This window comes from Rhamphochromis longiceps, linkage group LG16 (genome assembly GCF_057381845.1).
Source record: "Rhamphochromis longiceps isolate RC_006_pf linkage group LG16, R_longiceps_female_GT1.1, whole genome shotgun sequence".
In the NCBI taxonomy this organism is placed as follows: Eukaryota; Metazoa; Chordata; class Actinopteri; order Cichliformes; family Cichlidae; genus Rhamphochromis; species Rhamphochromis longiceps.
Window position 1 is genome coordinate 18,383,911 of NC_140572.1, and position 16,151 is coordinate 18,400,061.

Below are 16,151 nucleotides of genomic sequence, written 5' to 3' on the forward strand. Positions count from 1 at the left end.
AGCCACAGTGACAAGCTGTCACTCCATCCTGGTTGGAAGAAAGAGTCAGAGAGTGAAGATGGGCTGGGGCAGGTCAGAACCCCGATAATATGCGTCTGCCTCCTTATTTCTAAAGTTTCTCACCCACCAGACACTTGACAGGAAGAAGAAGGCTCTCAAGTGTTCCCCGGGAAAGTTGAAGGACAAATAAAAGCAAGCTGGAGCCCAAATGTTAGCTGCAATGTGTACTTATGTACCTTTATGGGCAACATCATGCTCAGAGTGCCAGGTAAACTTCCCAGCAGTAAGGCAATGGCTCTTTTCATGAGCCAGTTCATTATTTAGGATAGAGAGGCAGCCAAACACTTTCAGGGAGTCATGCCAGCAAGGTCAGAGTGTGGCAGTGCTGGCCTGGCTTTATCTGCCGAGATCTGCCTCACAGGATGAATGCGAATTGTGCCTTTGTTCCTATGAAGGAATATTCAACATGAAACAAAAGGCTGCCGTTTTCATTACAACAGAGTGGACAAGGTGAGAGTCACAGTGAAAAGGTTGACATCTGCGCTTATTCATCCAACAACAGCCGGATGAGATCTTCTCCACCCTACAAAGCTTGTCGCGATTACCAGAGTGCACAATAGAATTCAATAGACTGGATTTTTTAAAAAGAGCTAGAATACACACAGACCACTATGATATAATGGTATTGCATGTAAATAGTCAAGCACTTTGGCCATCAGTTTTTCATGCCAAACTTACCTTTACTGTGTTAAACAAGGCAAGAGGTTAAGGTGATAGGGCACTTTTTAATGTGTGCAATAAACAGTGAAAGGCTGGGGGAGAAAAATAGATATAGGCTGGTATAAGGCCTATTTTTTCAATTTAATATTGCATTGCTTCCAAAAAGCAATGGCAGAGTTGATATCTCTCCTACCTTGCTTTCTTTCTCAGCTAACCCTCCTCCTTCTACCTCGTGGATCTGTTTGGAATATCATTCACTCGCAAAGTTCTCCCAAAACATGGGGGGATACACAAAACTGGTGTCAAAGTTCATAGAATGGGCTTGGTACCTAACAATTTGTGTTGAAAATGCGAATCAGTGATCGTTACTTACCTTCAGTTATTGTGGTGCTGCTCTTTCATTCAATAAGCAATCCAGTGTATTGGTGAGTGGCTACACAGGCCTCCTTCAGAACCTCCTCGGCTGTGTCTATTAGGAGCACTATTTTACCCACGGGTATATCCAAGTAACAATGTTGTCGAGCATTGGCGGGCTTCATAACTGCTGGAGAGTTCCAGGAAGTGTGGTCTGACTTCATGAAATATATAAAGCACATACAAGAAAGATGCCTTTTCGATCCTTTCCCATTTCTGACTCCACAAAGTTCTGTAAAACCCCTTACGTATTTTTGTTTTTATTGTTTCACATTGTCTCGCTGCCAGTGTTTGTGATTTCTTTTCTCTAATTGCCTACACTGAAAATATTTTCAGTAGGTCTTAGCTTGTGCTCTGTTGTGAAAATTGAAAACTTACAAATAAATAAATAACTAATAAGGCCTAGCAGCCATTGTTAGGCACCCTCCGGCCAAGTGAAGAATGACATCTGAATAAGATGAATTAATTCACTCATGTGTAGCAGCAGGACCGGGCGTATGGCTTTATTGCCCCTTACTTCACAGTTTTGGCTGCTTTTGGTTATTTTCATTCCCGTTGGCTTCATCTCCAGCTCCAATGGAACCCAGTTTAGCCCAGAGTCTTTATTCTCAGCACTAAACAGCAAAACAAAACAAAAACAGCAAAATCCAGATGTTTCCCTGTGGAGAAACTTCAGAAACCAGATCTATATATTGAGCAAGTTGAATTTAACCCCGGTCCAGATATTTGACATATAAATGAGAGGTAGACAAGTCAGCGAGCTTTTTCTACTGTCATCAAAGGTAAACACAGAGAGCCAAATATTTCATCGGTGCTTATTACAGCTCAGTAATATTGTGGTAATAGTGGTAATAAAGTGGTGATAATATGGAAATTTCAAGTTATTACTACAGTATTACCAAAGTATTAACTAATCCTATGAGACAAAACCAGTTACAGTAATAGCATAGTATATTGTATACACTCTACTGATAAACTGCTTGTAATAAATCCATAAAAATCTCTGCATTAAAATGTTTATATACTGACTTGTAAGAAGAACAGTAACAGGGTTGTGGTTGTTGTTATAAAATGTAATATTGTTTAATTACATGTTATTGTTTAGTACCTAATATACTAAAGCACAAAAGGAAAGAATATAGTGGTTTATAATGGTTTAGGCACATATTTGTGTTCATGATATTAGTGTTTGGCCTGTTATTAGCCAATTAGATACATTTCAATCTAATATTACTCAGCTACAGTCACTGTTAAATCTCACAAGCCCATATTTTAGTAACGATATACTATAGAAAACATACTGTTTCATTCAGTCTACTAAATTTCAGTGGAAACCACTGTTCTTTTAAACACTAGAATTATTTACTTCACATTTTCAGGTGAAGATGTTTTATCAGAAACTAAACAACATTTAACCAAAGTAGAGCTTAAAATAATAACTTGTTAAGTCTGTGGACTTTTGAAAAATTATTTATATATAAATTACTTCATCTACCACTGGAAAAAGTTTTTAGACAGGTATACTCTTTGGTGAGAGTCATTTTTTGACTTAACTTGTTGTGATTTTCTTGGGATAGAAATAAGTTCTGCTCGTAGCATCATGTAATTATTGGTTCTCAAACCTGTTGAAATATGGCGAGATTCCCAAAAAGGCTTCAAACCAGCACCTATCCACAGCCTCTGTGCATAGGTGCTGAAAAGAAATAATGAAGTAGTCACACAAAGGCGTATAAGCTGATTTTGTGGTTTTCTATGTCACCTAAAGCTTTCAGGCAAGTTAAATAAAAACTAAAAGTTTAATAGTAAAATTTTGAATTTAAATATTGGTATTCTTATTAGGTTTCCTGACAGACATGTATTAATCCCAGCGGGCACACAAGTGCGAGCGCGTGTGTGTATATATTCCTTCCATAATACTAAATGGGGATGGTGCAGATTTAGTAGCGGCATTCAAAAGCATACCTCAAAAAACACATTTATTTATCCCAACGGGCAAAGGCTCATCTTTTAGCAGTATTTACAATATACAGTACAACATTAATATCTGTACAGTTCCCTTAGGAAAAATGAAAAAGTAAAGTTGTCAAACAAAAACAAAAGAAAAAAATGGATTAAAAACAGACATAAAGGAGTTTCCTGGCACAAGCTTTGCTAAAGGTTAAAAACATCAGGCTTAGCCTGAGTCTGAGGAGGATACCCTGCAAAAAAATCATTTCATAAAAAATTAAATAAAGAGGTTATGAAATGGCTTTGTTCAAGTTAAGACTTGTCAAAGCCTTTGGACCATTAACACCATTAAAGTACCATTCTGTACAGTGGATAGTTGTGCCGTTAAATGATTGTAAACAGACGGAGAGGAACTCTCTCCAGTTATCCTCCAGCTTCGTGAACACAGCCACAGACATTGATGCTGGATGGTTCAGTACAGTCATGCTTGCTTAGTGATCAAGGAATGTTATTTTGGGACAGATGGTCGAGGAAGTTTAACAAGTCATCTCAATAAGGCCTGTCTATTAAGCTGAATGGCACTTAAAGTGCACTGGTGGATCCATCTCAAACAAGCCCACATTTACTTGCCTTAAGATGGACATTTACCTTCACGCAACTGAGCTTAATTCATGTCTTTCAAACAGTGCAATCAAGTCCACAGGTACTGTACAAGTTCTTTCTTTCTACAAGCTTCACATGGGTGTTAACTTGAGCCTCACAGGTTTGTCTCATCCCACGCTGGGTCATTAATGCTCTTCAGAACGTTTCTAACAACTTTTTCTAGATCCTTCCGTGCTCGCTGCTCTTCCTCCAGTGACCTCTTCATCTTCTTGTTATCCTGTGTTGGAAAACAATCATGAAATACATTTTAAAACAAATCTGAAGATGACATTTAGTCACTCAGCCTTTAAAATTATCCAGTTTTGACATCTATAATTTTATAAACACAGTATCATGAGTTACCCAACAAACATCCAACATCACCTGTTTCAGCTCTTGAACCTCATCCCTCAGGGCATATACCACGTCCACCAGGCTCCTATTTAAAAATAAATAAATAAAATTTTAAAAATAATTATAGAAATTAATAAAAATATTTACAACAAACGCACTTAGAGAGCGCAACTTCCCCCAAAGTGCAAGAGACTTTGATGTTTTGTGATTTTTTTTTATTTTTTTTTTAGATGTGGAAGGCCTGCTAAGGCATCATTGTGAGGTGGTAGGGCGAAGTACTTGAAAAAAAAACAAAGCAAAAAAACAATGGTGCTAACAATGAGTCATAGACAATTGTATTGTAGTTTTAAGATGAAGCATTACTGATTTTCACATTTTGTCTGACCTTGACAAAATTTTCACCCAAATTAAATCAACTCAAGCTGTTGTTGTTATCTACCATCACACAAAATTTGAAAATGATATCTCTAAAACTGCTAACAAACAGTCAAAAAAAAAGACAAAACAACACCAACAGTTTATTTTTCCTACAAGGGCTGGGCGATATGGCGTAAAATCCATATCACAGTATATATCACGATATATTCTTTTCTTCCGTATTTTAGCACTATAAAGGCGCACTTAAAATCCTTTAATTTTCTCAAAAATTGACAGTGCGCCTTATAATCCAGTGTGCCTTATGTATGAATTCTGGTTGTGCTTAATGACCTCGAACCGATTTTATGTGGAACACGGCGCTCAAAAATCTGTCAAAATGTTTTAGTACGACTTTGGTAAGCTATGAAGCCGCACCGCTTGGTGTGATTGTCAGAGCATTACGGCTAGTGATGGTAAATTCGATGATTTTTACTGAATCGAGTTTGAATGAGTCACTCACCAAAATGAATCGGGTTTTTTGAGTCATTTGAGTCACTAAGTCAGTTGCCCAGAGAGTGCAAAAAATTTACATTTTCACTCAAACTTACTTTGTTTCTCTTTTCATGTATATCCTACGACTAAGATGAGTGATTAAAAAAGAAAAACAACTATTTTTATAGAGCAAAAAAGAGCAAAAAAATTACGATTTCTAAAGGGAAAATTCATTTTATTTATTGTTATTTTATTTTATTAGTATTTTGCTCAAATGTGTCAAATATATATTTTCTCATCTAAATGTCCACTGAGCTGCAAGCCAGAGGGCGGTAATGTGCCTTAACATTGGTTTCCAACCAAGAAGAAGAAGAAGAAGCTGTGAGCCAGGAGGGAGGGGGTGAGTGAATGATTCCTTTATGCTACAATTCAGCACAGCAAGGGAGGGGGTGAGTGATTCGTTCATGCTACGATTCAGCACAGGAAAAGAGGGGGTGAGTGAGTGATTCGCTTACGCTATGATTCCGCACAGGAAGGGTCGGGGTGAGTAACTCAAATGTGCTGTTGGCATGTTAGCAGAGCGATGCTACTGTGAACTGAGGAGCTATTGTCTTGATGTGAGCTTTCTACTCAGGGCTTTTTTTCCCAGTTCAGAGCAGAGCAGTTCAGTTAAGAAACTGGCTGTTGTTTCTTCCCCCATAATTGTAATTATGAGGTAGATAAATTTCTGCTAGTGAAATTAGTTTGCTAACAGCAACAGGGATGAGTCAGTGAATGAGACAGTTGGGCTTGTGAATCATGATTCACGAGTCAGTAAAGTGATTCTCAAGTATTGAACGATTCGTTCATGATTTGCACATCACTAATTACGGCTACTAGGGCTGGGTATCGTCACTGATTTCTAGAATCGATTCAATTCCGATTCACAAGGTCCCGAATCGATTCGATCCACGATTCGATTTAATTCGATTTAATTCGATTTAATTCGATTTAATTCGATTCGATTCGATTTAAATCTGGGAAATTTTGACAGTCAGAAATATTATAATTCAGATCAGTACATTTACATATTTTTGTATCAATAAAAAGGAAGCTGACACTCGCAAGACTTTATCAAAGGTGTGAGCGTCACAGCAGATGCTTTTGTGTCAAAGTAGCTGAAGATAAAACACAGAAAAACATGAAGGTGATTTTCCTGGCCTGGGATTTTATAAAAATATTCTGCAGTACATCAAAAACGAAAGAAAACCATTAATCAACATATGAACATTACCTCTGAAGTTACAGCGGTTTTATTAGAGACATGGTTAAGCGTTTTGCATTTTGAATAATTTTAAAAAGTTTAAATTTATTCAGTATTGAACAGCAGAAATGAGGTTTTCTTTTCGGAAGAATGTAAAAGGGAAAAAAACAGCGGCTGACAGCGCTGTAAACAACAGTAGACTTGTGTAACAAGCAAGCGAATAATGAAGAAAGGGAAACTGTTCTTGAAGTACAGAGAGAGAGAGAGAGAGAGAGAGAGAGAGAGAGAGAGAGCTGTGCATCGCGGTGGAAGCAAAACAGTAAAAGTCAGAGTGAATTCATGACGATGTTTATGTGAAGCGTTTGGATCTTCTTCTGCTGCTGGTTCGGTCAATATTGTTTGGAGAGAGATCAAACTAACAGCTTTAGAATCGGCTCATAAAGGGCGTGAACACAAAGCGCGGACCCACCGACAGATCAGAATCAGCGAGCTGTCGGCTTTCAGCCCCGACCGTGAGAAAGGCGACATCTCACTGATTCTGATCCGCGGGTCGCGCTGTGTGTTTAAGTCTATGTGCAGAATCCGTGTACCTGCTCTCATTTACTGTTTGGTGGTTCTTGAAATTTTGTGAGATGTCACCAGAGATTCTGGCATTTCGGGCAAAATAAATTTATATTAAAAAAATCGATTCAGGATTTTAATGAATCGATTTTACGTTATCCAAGCCAGAATCGATTTTAATCGATGAATCGATTATAAAAACCCACCCCTAACGGCTACCATAGTCAGGAGCCTCGCGGAGTAATCTGGGTCCAAAACTCTGTCCGCTTCAGGTCCCAAAGTCAAACGAACACTGCGGCATCACTGAGCATTAAAAACTGTCTAAATTCTTTTATCTTTAATAAAATGATCAGCGTTGCTGCTTTACCAGGTGTAACAATTAAGTTTAACATTCAGGCATCCATGAAAACCGAGCAGAGCTATGAATTAGCAGGAAGTTAGCTCGCTAGTTTCCACCTAAACATGATATAGCAGAGTTCTGACAGGGAGGTTTCTGGAAAAAACAAACAAACATATGGCTCTGCTATCACTTCCAACATTAACGAAGACAGAAAACTAAACAGCAGTGACGTTTGTAGGGTTACTGAAGTTGGACTAGCTGGTATTTAATGAAGTGCTATATGATTGCTAGCGAGCATAACATAAACAGTGAAGCTGGAGGATGAACGCTAGCTTTTTTCCACTCAATAAAAGTTAACGTGAGGGTCTGATGGCTAGGGACAAATGCAATCGCATGGCATAATGCTGTAAACGGACCAAATTTCAGTCAGGACTAGGGATGGATACCGATAGGTTCTGACATAAACGGTAGCAACCAGACCGAAAAGCAGCGCACATTTCGGTGCTTTTTTTTCTTGAGATGTCATACACTTTGGATTCTAGCCAATAATTTTACCTTTCCAAGGATAGTAGGTGGGCCCAGGTACGTACGTTCTTTTAGAGCAGAGCTACAGATTAAAAATGCCCAAGGCAAAGCGGTCAAAAGTTTGGCTGTACTTCACAGCAAAAGATGCAAACTCAGCAGCCTGCAACAAGTGCTTTACGGTAATACTGTGCAAAGGAGGTAACACCTCGAATCTGATGAAACACCTGGCAATGCATAGCGTTTTTTTAAAAGCCGAGAAATGCACAGTATTTAATAGCTTGCTGCAAGACCTCACACTGAGCACATCTACTGCTGGTGTGGTGCCTGTAGAGTCGTCAAAGGAGCTTGCAAAGAAAAGCGTCTGGACTTCTTTAAGTTAATTGAAGACGTTTCACCTCTCATCCGAGAAGCTTCTTCAGTTCTAAGGTCAAATGGTGGGGAGTCCCAGATATAAACCTAGTGGGAGTATCCCCCCACAGAGGGACAAAAGGACCCCCTGATGATCCTCTAATCGCCTGAGCCAAGGTGTGAAACTGGGTGTGGGTCCCAATCAGCCAGAGTTTCGGGTGACTTCATTGTGAAACCTGGCCCCACCTTATCATGCGAATTCCTGAGGTCAGATGGCCCAGGATGTGAGTGGGCGTTAAGGCATCTGGGGAGGGAACTCAAAGCTGGATTATAGATGGCAGAGAGTTGGTGTCGTAAACCACCGCCTCTGTTCAAAGATGGTCGCTCACAGTGCCATCTATGTCCACTGTGAGCGACCATCTTTGAACAGAGGCGGTGGTTTACGACACCAATGATTAGAGGATCATTAGGGGGTCCTTTTGTCCCTCTGTGGGGGGATACTCCCACTAGGTTTAGGGAGCTTGCAAAGAAAAGCGTCTGGACTTCTTTAAGTTACTTGAAGACGTTTCACCTCTCATCCAGACGCTTTTCTTTGCAAGTCCAGACGCTTTTCTTTGCAAGCTCCTTTGACTACGATGACCTGGATGACTGAGAACCTTCACAGACATATCCCACTAGGTTTATATCTGGGACTCTCCACCATTTGACCTTAGAACTGAAGAAGCTTCTCGGATGAGAGGTGAAACGTCTTCAATTAACTTAAAGAAGTCCAGACGCTTTTCTTTGCAAGCTCCTTTGACTACAATGACCTGGATGACTGAGAACCTTCACAGACGAAGAGTAGAGTCCTGGCCCCTAGCCCTGCCAGTGTAGCAGAAATGATGACGGTTGATTATGGCAGCAGCAGCCGTTCTTCTCTGGTTGAGTAACTTAACGTTATTAAATTAATGCACGTAAGGTGAACTAGCAAACACCATCATAGTTACATGTTGTCTGTCTTCTTGTTTGATAGAGTGATATCATATATACCCCATAGCTGCAGAAAAGGCTAACATTATTATCTTTTTATAAAATAAAATAAAAACAGCTAAACATGAGAGGTTTTAGGACAATGTTTGTGTTTTCCATTGTTTAAGCACCGGTTCCAACCAAAGGAGGTATGGTGTATCAACAGAAAAGGCTAACTTGGTTATCATTTTGCAGAAAAAAGAAACTGCTAAAAATAAAAACACAAGAGGTTTTTGGACAAAGTTTGTGTTTTCCATTCTTTAAGCACCGGTTCAAGCACCGTTTAACCCTTTAAGACCTAGAATAGAACCAGAGCTTATATTATATTTTTACATGCTGTAATGCCATTTTTGGGAACATTTCAAGTTGCTATACATCAATACAACCATTATAGCCCAAATTTTAATAATAGGTATGCATTAAGTGGATAGCAATTACATAAATTGCAAAAAAAGTGCAATAAACTACAAAAAAAATTGAAAATTGTTTTTGTTTCTTTAACATATATTTCTAATTAGAAAAATTTAAGGGGCTTATCAAAACTGTAAATACAAAAAAGTTGCACAAAATAGTTTCCCACCACAGGAAATTTATTTTGAGTGTCTTCATAGTTTTATTTTTATAATACACCAATTTTTATATACTGCAGGAAAAATGAAAATAAATATTATAGTGCAAATTTGCAAAAAAGCAGCATATGCATCAAAATAAACTATTTCCAGCAGTGCAATTTGAGTTCTAAGAATCCCAGAAACGAAACAGTTTTAAAAACACCAGTATATGCTTATGAGGCCCTGATGGTAAAAAACTACATTTCCGCAAAAATGACGTTACTTCCGGTTTCGGGCAGGTAATGGCGGACATGCGATAGTTCGCGCTGACGTCTATTCCAACGTAGGAAGTGTTACGAACAGCTGATCGGATCGGCAAAGCGTGTTTCTGGGATATTATGTTTTTGTTGCTGCAAGCGTTTTTTATGCAGTTTTTGCAAAGCTATATGTGGAAGGAAACCATGACCTAGGACAAGCTGATGGCATAAGATGTAAGTACAACTCCTCCGGTTTCATATGCAAAAAAAATTATTGCACTAGCTTACGTGGTTGCAGTTCTACAGGAATTTAAAAATAGTTGCGCAAAATGGAGCGTGCCCGCTCCGACCGGTTTTAAAGGGTTAAGCACCGGCACCATTTCAAAAGTACCGGTTTGGCACCGGTATCGGATAAAACCTAAACGATACCCATCCCTAGTCAGGACAACAACTGAGATAATCCATCCACAATACGAGGTTAGTCATTAATATACTGCAACAACATGGGAATAGAGCAGCTGCGAGAGAATTCAGCATGAATCAATCAATGGTACGGAAGTGGAGGAAGCGCAGTTTTTCGCTTTCCTCATATTCCAAAACGTGCTTCGTCTCTTCACTATTACTGTCGCCCAATTTGCAGACGATATTGCTTGCAGACGATATTGCTTGCAGACAATATTGCTTGCAGACGGTGCGATGCTTTCGACCAAAACAGGCGCAGCTTGATGACACCATCAACATGCGCTATTGCGGCAGAGCGGTATAGTCAAAATCTCTACCTTTGGCCAAATTCATAGTTTCTACGGTATACTGTTTATACCGCCCACCCCTACTGACACATACCCTTATACAACTTATTTTACTCCTCACTAGACTACGGTTATATAAAAAAAAACTGTAACACAACTGTCATTTCAACACAGACCTCAAATGGTGAGGAGAGCCTTCAGCTAGCTCGCAGTAATGACGCAGGGTTCCAACAACAGTTTTCTATATTAGTATGAATCAACTGTGAATCAAGAAATCACTTAAAATAGAACTTGTCAGAAAAAGTGGTCTAAAAGCAACACTTCACACCATTATTTAAAGAAAAACAGATGAGAAACAAAGTCATTGACATCTATCAGTGTTGAAATTGCTACAAAGCCATTTTTGGGACTCCAGTGAACCACGGTGAGAGCCATTATCTACCAATGGAGAAAACTTGGAACACTGGGGCAACCTTCCCAGAGGGAGCCAGCCTACCAAAAGTACTCCACAAGTGCATCAACGACTCATCCAGGAAGTCACAAAACAACCCAGAACAACATCTAAAGAACTGCAGGTCTCCCTCGTTTCTGTTCAGGTCAGAGTTCATGATTCAACAATAAGGAGCTCTCCCTTGGATGTCTCTAAGGAGAAAACCGCTGCTGACCAAAAGTCCAGCCTTAAACCTGATTGAAATGCTTTGGCATGACCTTAAACAGGCTGTTCATGCTTTAATAAACAAACCCTCCAATCTGTCTGAATCAAAACCATTCTTCAAAGAAGACTGGGCCTAAATCCCTTGCTTGAAAGCAGTTCTTGCTGCCCGCGCGTAGCACTAGCAGTTATTAGCCTTTTCCACACAGGGTCAGGTAGGTAAAATTTGATTATCTGAAACAGGTAGGTGTGTCAAATATGCAAAAAGATAAAATAAATAATAATAAAAAAAAAAACAGGAAGGGGGCAAATACTTTTTCCACAGCTCTATAAGCACCGCATACAGAATACAGCAAGGACTAAGCTGAGTATTACAGGATTTAAAGACATTAGGCATAAACCAGGATAGAAGCATGGAAAAGAGAGTCATCCATCATCTTACTTTTCTTCCAAAGTACTTTGTCCATTGCGACTGGGATCCTCCAAAAGTACTTTCTCCTCACCGGGGATGATCACATGGAGCCCTGTTTCCCTTTGTGGCCCTGTTTCAACACAGAACAGCTCTTCAACAGATGATACTTCCGAACGCAGTAAGCCAGTGCAGTCATCTTTGGTAAATGACTTTTCCTTTTTTAAGACCAAAATCCGAATTTTATTGGAATGACACACAGCATCCAAGAGACACAAACACGCACAGCTGGTTGTAGTTGTGTGTTAGTCATGCACAGACCAGTTTTCAGACAGAAGACACAGAGGATAGTGAAAGCAAATGGGAGACACAAAAACAGAGTCATGTGACCATTCGTCATACACCTTGGTAATTTGAAACTAGCAAAGACTTCACCATCTCTCCCAAATGAAACCACATACTTGTTCTGCAAAAACAAAGTCACATGAATGCCAACGTCTACCAAATGACAGATTTATTCAAAACTCATAATACAGCGTTTGGGACTTGAACACTTCAGCAGTGTAGAACAAATACACTGAAGGCGCTGTTTGCAGATAAGACATGGCTACATGTGTGAACTGAATACAACATTTGAGCACACAGAGGACAATGTTGGCTAAAGACAGTTAGTCTCGTCACCCTGCCTGTCCCACAGTTCGACTTAGTTTCTTAAACCACAGAATACACCTGTCACAAAATATAGCACATGATATAAGGACAGTGATATTCTTAGCTCAAATACTCATAGAAGATTGAATGGGTTTTTTTCCTTGCTCCAAGATGACTAGTATTTACAGAAAGGGTCATTATGTGCTCTTTAGATTTCAAGTCCACTCTGACAGTATTCTGAGCTGAACAAGTAGTTCACATAGAAATGTTCCTGTATAATCATGATCTCTCTCTCTCTTGCTTGTTTTTCTTTTTAAACCCCTCAATGCTATCAAAACACAGAGGGTGAGCATTTACACCACAAATGAGCATTTACTTTACAGTAACACTGAATACTTAAGTCTACCTTTAGGATTATATCATACACACTCTAGGCAGACGACAAAAAGTACAGAATTTTAACAGATTCTATCCCTCAACCCACCCACTGGCCTGTTACATGATTGTGCAAAAGAACTCAAACACTTCATGTCATAAATTCTGTGTAAACGTTGATACAGACCGAGAAAATTTCAAAAAGAAAACAAACGATTCTTCCAGGGATCATTTTGTAAACATCGGCATACAGAATAAAATATAAATAAATTTTTTAAAAAGGAGCATTTATACCAAATAATAAATACAAGAAGAAGAAGAAAAAAAAGAGCAGTTCAAACTGTAACATGGACCAATATATTCTATGTCACTTACATTGCTTACTGTAAGAGGATGTCAGCCTGTACTTTTAATATCCAAGACTGGAAAAATACTTCTTCATAAAAATAGTCATTAACGCTAGATAGTATGGGAAGCCTCACAAGCCGGACAACACGAAGGCAAGTCTCGGTAATGAGGCCACAGCATAGGTGCTAGTTTGTTGCAACAACAAAAAAAGAAAAAGAAAGGAAAAAAGAAAGAAAAGGGGTGATGTTTTCAAATGGCATTGAACATCTTTGTGTGGTTGAAATTGTCAGAGCATACAACAAGAGCTACACCCAGAGTTATTAGTTTCATCTGTGATTTTATAACCATCCTCTCCTGTCTGAGAAGCCTGTCAAGCTAGTTGACGTTGAAAGCTAGTAAACATGGCTGACAAGCTGTTCTCCTGGAACATAACGCGACTTCATGACTCAAAGTTGGACGCAAGTAAATGCTTCTTCCCATGAATGAGTGAGATGAGAAAACTGATATCAATTCATGCTTGCAGGGTTAGAGCTGGAGCTGCAACATGTTTAGCCAAAACTAGCATAAAAACCTAGCACAACTTAAAAAAAAGGGGGGGCTGTCAGTCAACAAGCACCAGTTAGTTGGCTAAAATTAACCTGCTCAATTTTGTTTATTAAAACGGTGACATTTAAAAAGGTCCTAGCTGTTGGATTTATTACCGTTAGACAGAGGCAGACTAGCTCTTCTCGTTCTTTATGCTAAGCTTCAGAGTCATACTGAACGTGGGTGTTATCACTCTTCACACAGAACTTGGCAAGAAATGTAGTGAGTGCATTTCCCCAAATGGTAAGTTGTTTCTTTAACGTATGGGACACATATCCCCCATCAAACGAAGGCGTTCAATTTCTACTATAGGATTGTAACCGTTTTAGCTTGTAGCTCACAGACTGACACCCTTTGCTTGTTTTATATGAAACCTTTTATTTAAATAATTCATTAACTTGAGTATTAAACCATTATATAAATGCAACCCTGTGATACGGACAGAAACATAACTAGACATTAAAGGGGATCAATTAAAATCCTATTCTTATTCCTTGACTCTACTAGAGTGTCTTTGCATGATTATTGCTCATAATAATCCTTATTTAGCTTATACTGGTCCTTTGTGTGGTCTTGACTTTAATCCAAGTTATTTTAGCTCCTCTCCCTTTTAAGCCACCAAATTTCTCCTTATTGGCTGTCTTTACAAACAGAAGATGTATCAAGAAGACCCCTCTCTTTATCGTCATACATCTCGACGTGTTGTTATGTATCCCGAAAAAAGAACAAATGAATGTCAAACTAAGCTTTTAGAGCACTGAATCCTGAAGGCTGAGATTTTGACTTGTATTTCAAAGTTGAAACTGTATATTTAAGAGAAAACTGGGAAAAGCATAATGGATCCACTTTAAGATCAGACTGAGGATCATGCCTTAGAGACTACACTAGGAGTAAACTATCAAAAGGAATAGTAATAAAAGTCACTTCTTCGCTTAAAAAAAAAAATCAAAGGAAAACAAATTATGTCCAATTACTTAATGCCAGCGGTGGTATGTAGTCCTGCAGATAGTCTGTCCCCCCCACCTGATACCAAAGAGCTAGAATTATATTTGCAATGGTCACAAGAGACGTACTAAAACTATCTGTACATCTGCATACTACTATAGGCAAGTCTGAAATTGAGTTTTTTGGTCATTTAGACGGTCAGAACCTTATTATTTATCAGTCTTGGTAGAACGACTTTAATCAAATTAGTAACACCTTACTCAGAGAGTGAAGTGATAATCTTCTCTTTCTGTAGCAGCTATGGACAAAGGACAAAAAAATTGGACTGAATTTGACAAACTATTAGGCGCTGAATATTTAATTAAACCACTGAATATTCAGTTTGGACTGAACACACAAAAGCTATCTGGAATGTTAAATTTCATGCTGTCACGGGTTTGCAACACGGGTATAACTTCATGTTCTGAAAATTCTATTAAACGTCGATAATTTGGATATTGCATTTGCATTCCGTTATATTTTCAGACAGCAGGGGGATATGTGCCTGTACCTGTGTAGCATCTGTGCTATGTTTCAGCATACATACTCTAGAAACACATACTGGAGAGGAGTAGTACATGGTAAATAGAATACAGTCGTTCCTGAAATACATCTGAATATCAGACAGGAAAAGCTCAGTCCCCACTTCTCCCACCCCTGGGTCTCCCTCCCACATATTCCACTCTGAAATCCCTGTACTCTCTCCTGAGAGCTTACCCCATTTATGTTCAAACCAGGGGAGTGGTCACATTCAAGATAAATTAACAATAAATTATCAAACAACTACTGCATGACAACTACAGAAAGAGAGGAGGCACATAAAAGGGGAAATGGCAAAGGCAACAGGGAGATGCCTGAAACATCTTCAAACAAACTGTCGAAAAATAAATAAAACAAATAAATTAACAAAAAAATTGAAAAATCATAATAGAAAATAAATAGATAAATTAAAAAAATCTTTTTTTTTCAAACACATTGAAGAGAAAAGAGGTAAGCAGGCTGTACTTCACTTCACAGCACAGCTTGGCAGTACTGTACGGTCTTCAGTTCTGGTGAGAGATGCAGCTCTTGCGTGGCACTGAGCCCATTCTGTAACTGTGCGTGGTCCAGATGGAGTCATAGTCTGAGTCCTCTGAAAGGTCAGAGGTCAGTTCTGGCCGGGACACGCTGCTACGGCGGCCCGGCGAATCCACGCAGGACTGGTCCACGTCGGCCAGCACGTGGTTGTGCATCAGGTCGGTGCCCTGCCAGGCTGGGTGGAGTGGGCGGGGTTGAGAGTAATGTTGCGAATGCAGGAGGAGGAAATGGTGGTCGAGGAAAGACGAGTGACGGCACAGGGAGGGAGGGAGGAAGGAGGAAGCATACGCAAACACGCAACAAATGGCAAATCATAAAACCAATGGAAGATGCAGGATGAGACGATGGATAAAATTATAGAAAAGCATCAAATAAAAGATGAGGAAAGGATAAACTCAAGGAAAATAATGCCAAAAGTAAAGGAATGGAGGAGAAACAGGAAGAAGAAGAGATACTGTTAGAGGGGTCAGTACAGAATAAAGTTAAAGAAAGTCACTGAGTACAGAATACAGATGCAGCTGCTACAAAGAGAGCAAGATCCAGTATGAACCTCTCTTCTTTC

At 39.2% G+C, this 16,151-nt stretch overlaps 1 protein-coding gene across 4 annotated transcripts in view; it reads right to left on the minus strand.

Moving 5' to 3' along the window:
* Positions 1-3,093: 3,093 nt before the first annotated feature.
* arhgef7a (Rho guanine nucleotide exchange factor (GEF) 7a) overlaps positions 3,094-16,151 on the minus strand; it is a 38,019-nt gene continuing 24,961 nt past the window's right edge. For 3 of the 4 annotated variants that reach the window (XM_085383823.1, XM_085383822.1, XM_085383824.1), the window contains 3 exons: positions 11,603-11,702; positions 4,108-4,162; positions 3,094-3,961 (listed from right to left, as the gene is read on the minus strand). In XM_085383823.1, coding sequence (XP_085239949.1) covers positions 3,839-3,961; positions 4,108-4,162; positions 11,603-11,702 — 278 coding nt within the window. In that variant the 3' untranslated portion in view covers positions 3,094-3,838. Of the gene's footprint in view, positions 3,962-4,107; positions 4,163-11,602; positions 11,703-15,584; positions 15,765-16,151 lie in introns of all 4 variants that reach the window. The other variant, XM_085383825.1, reaches the window with a different exon arrangement.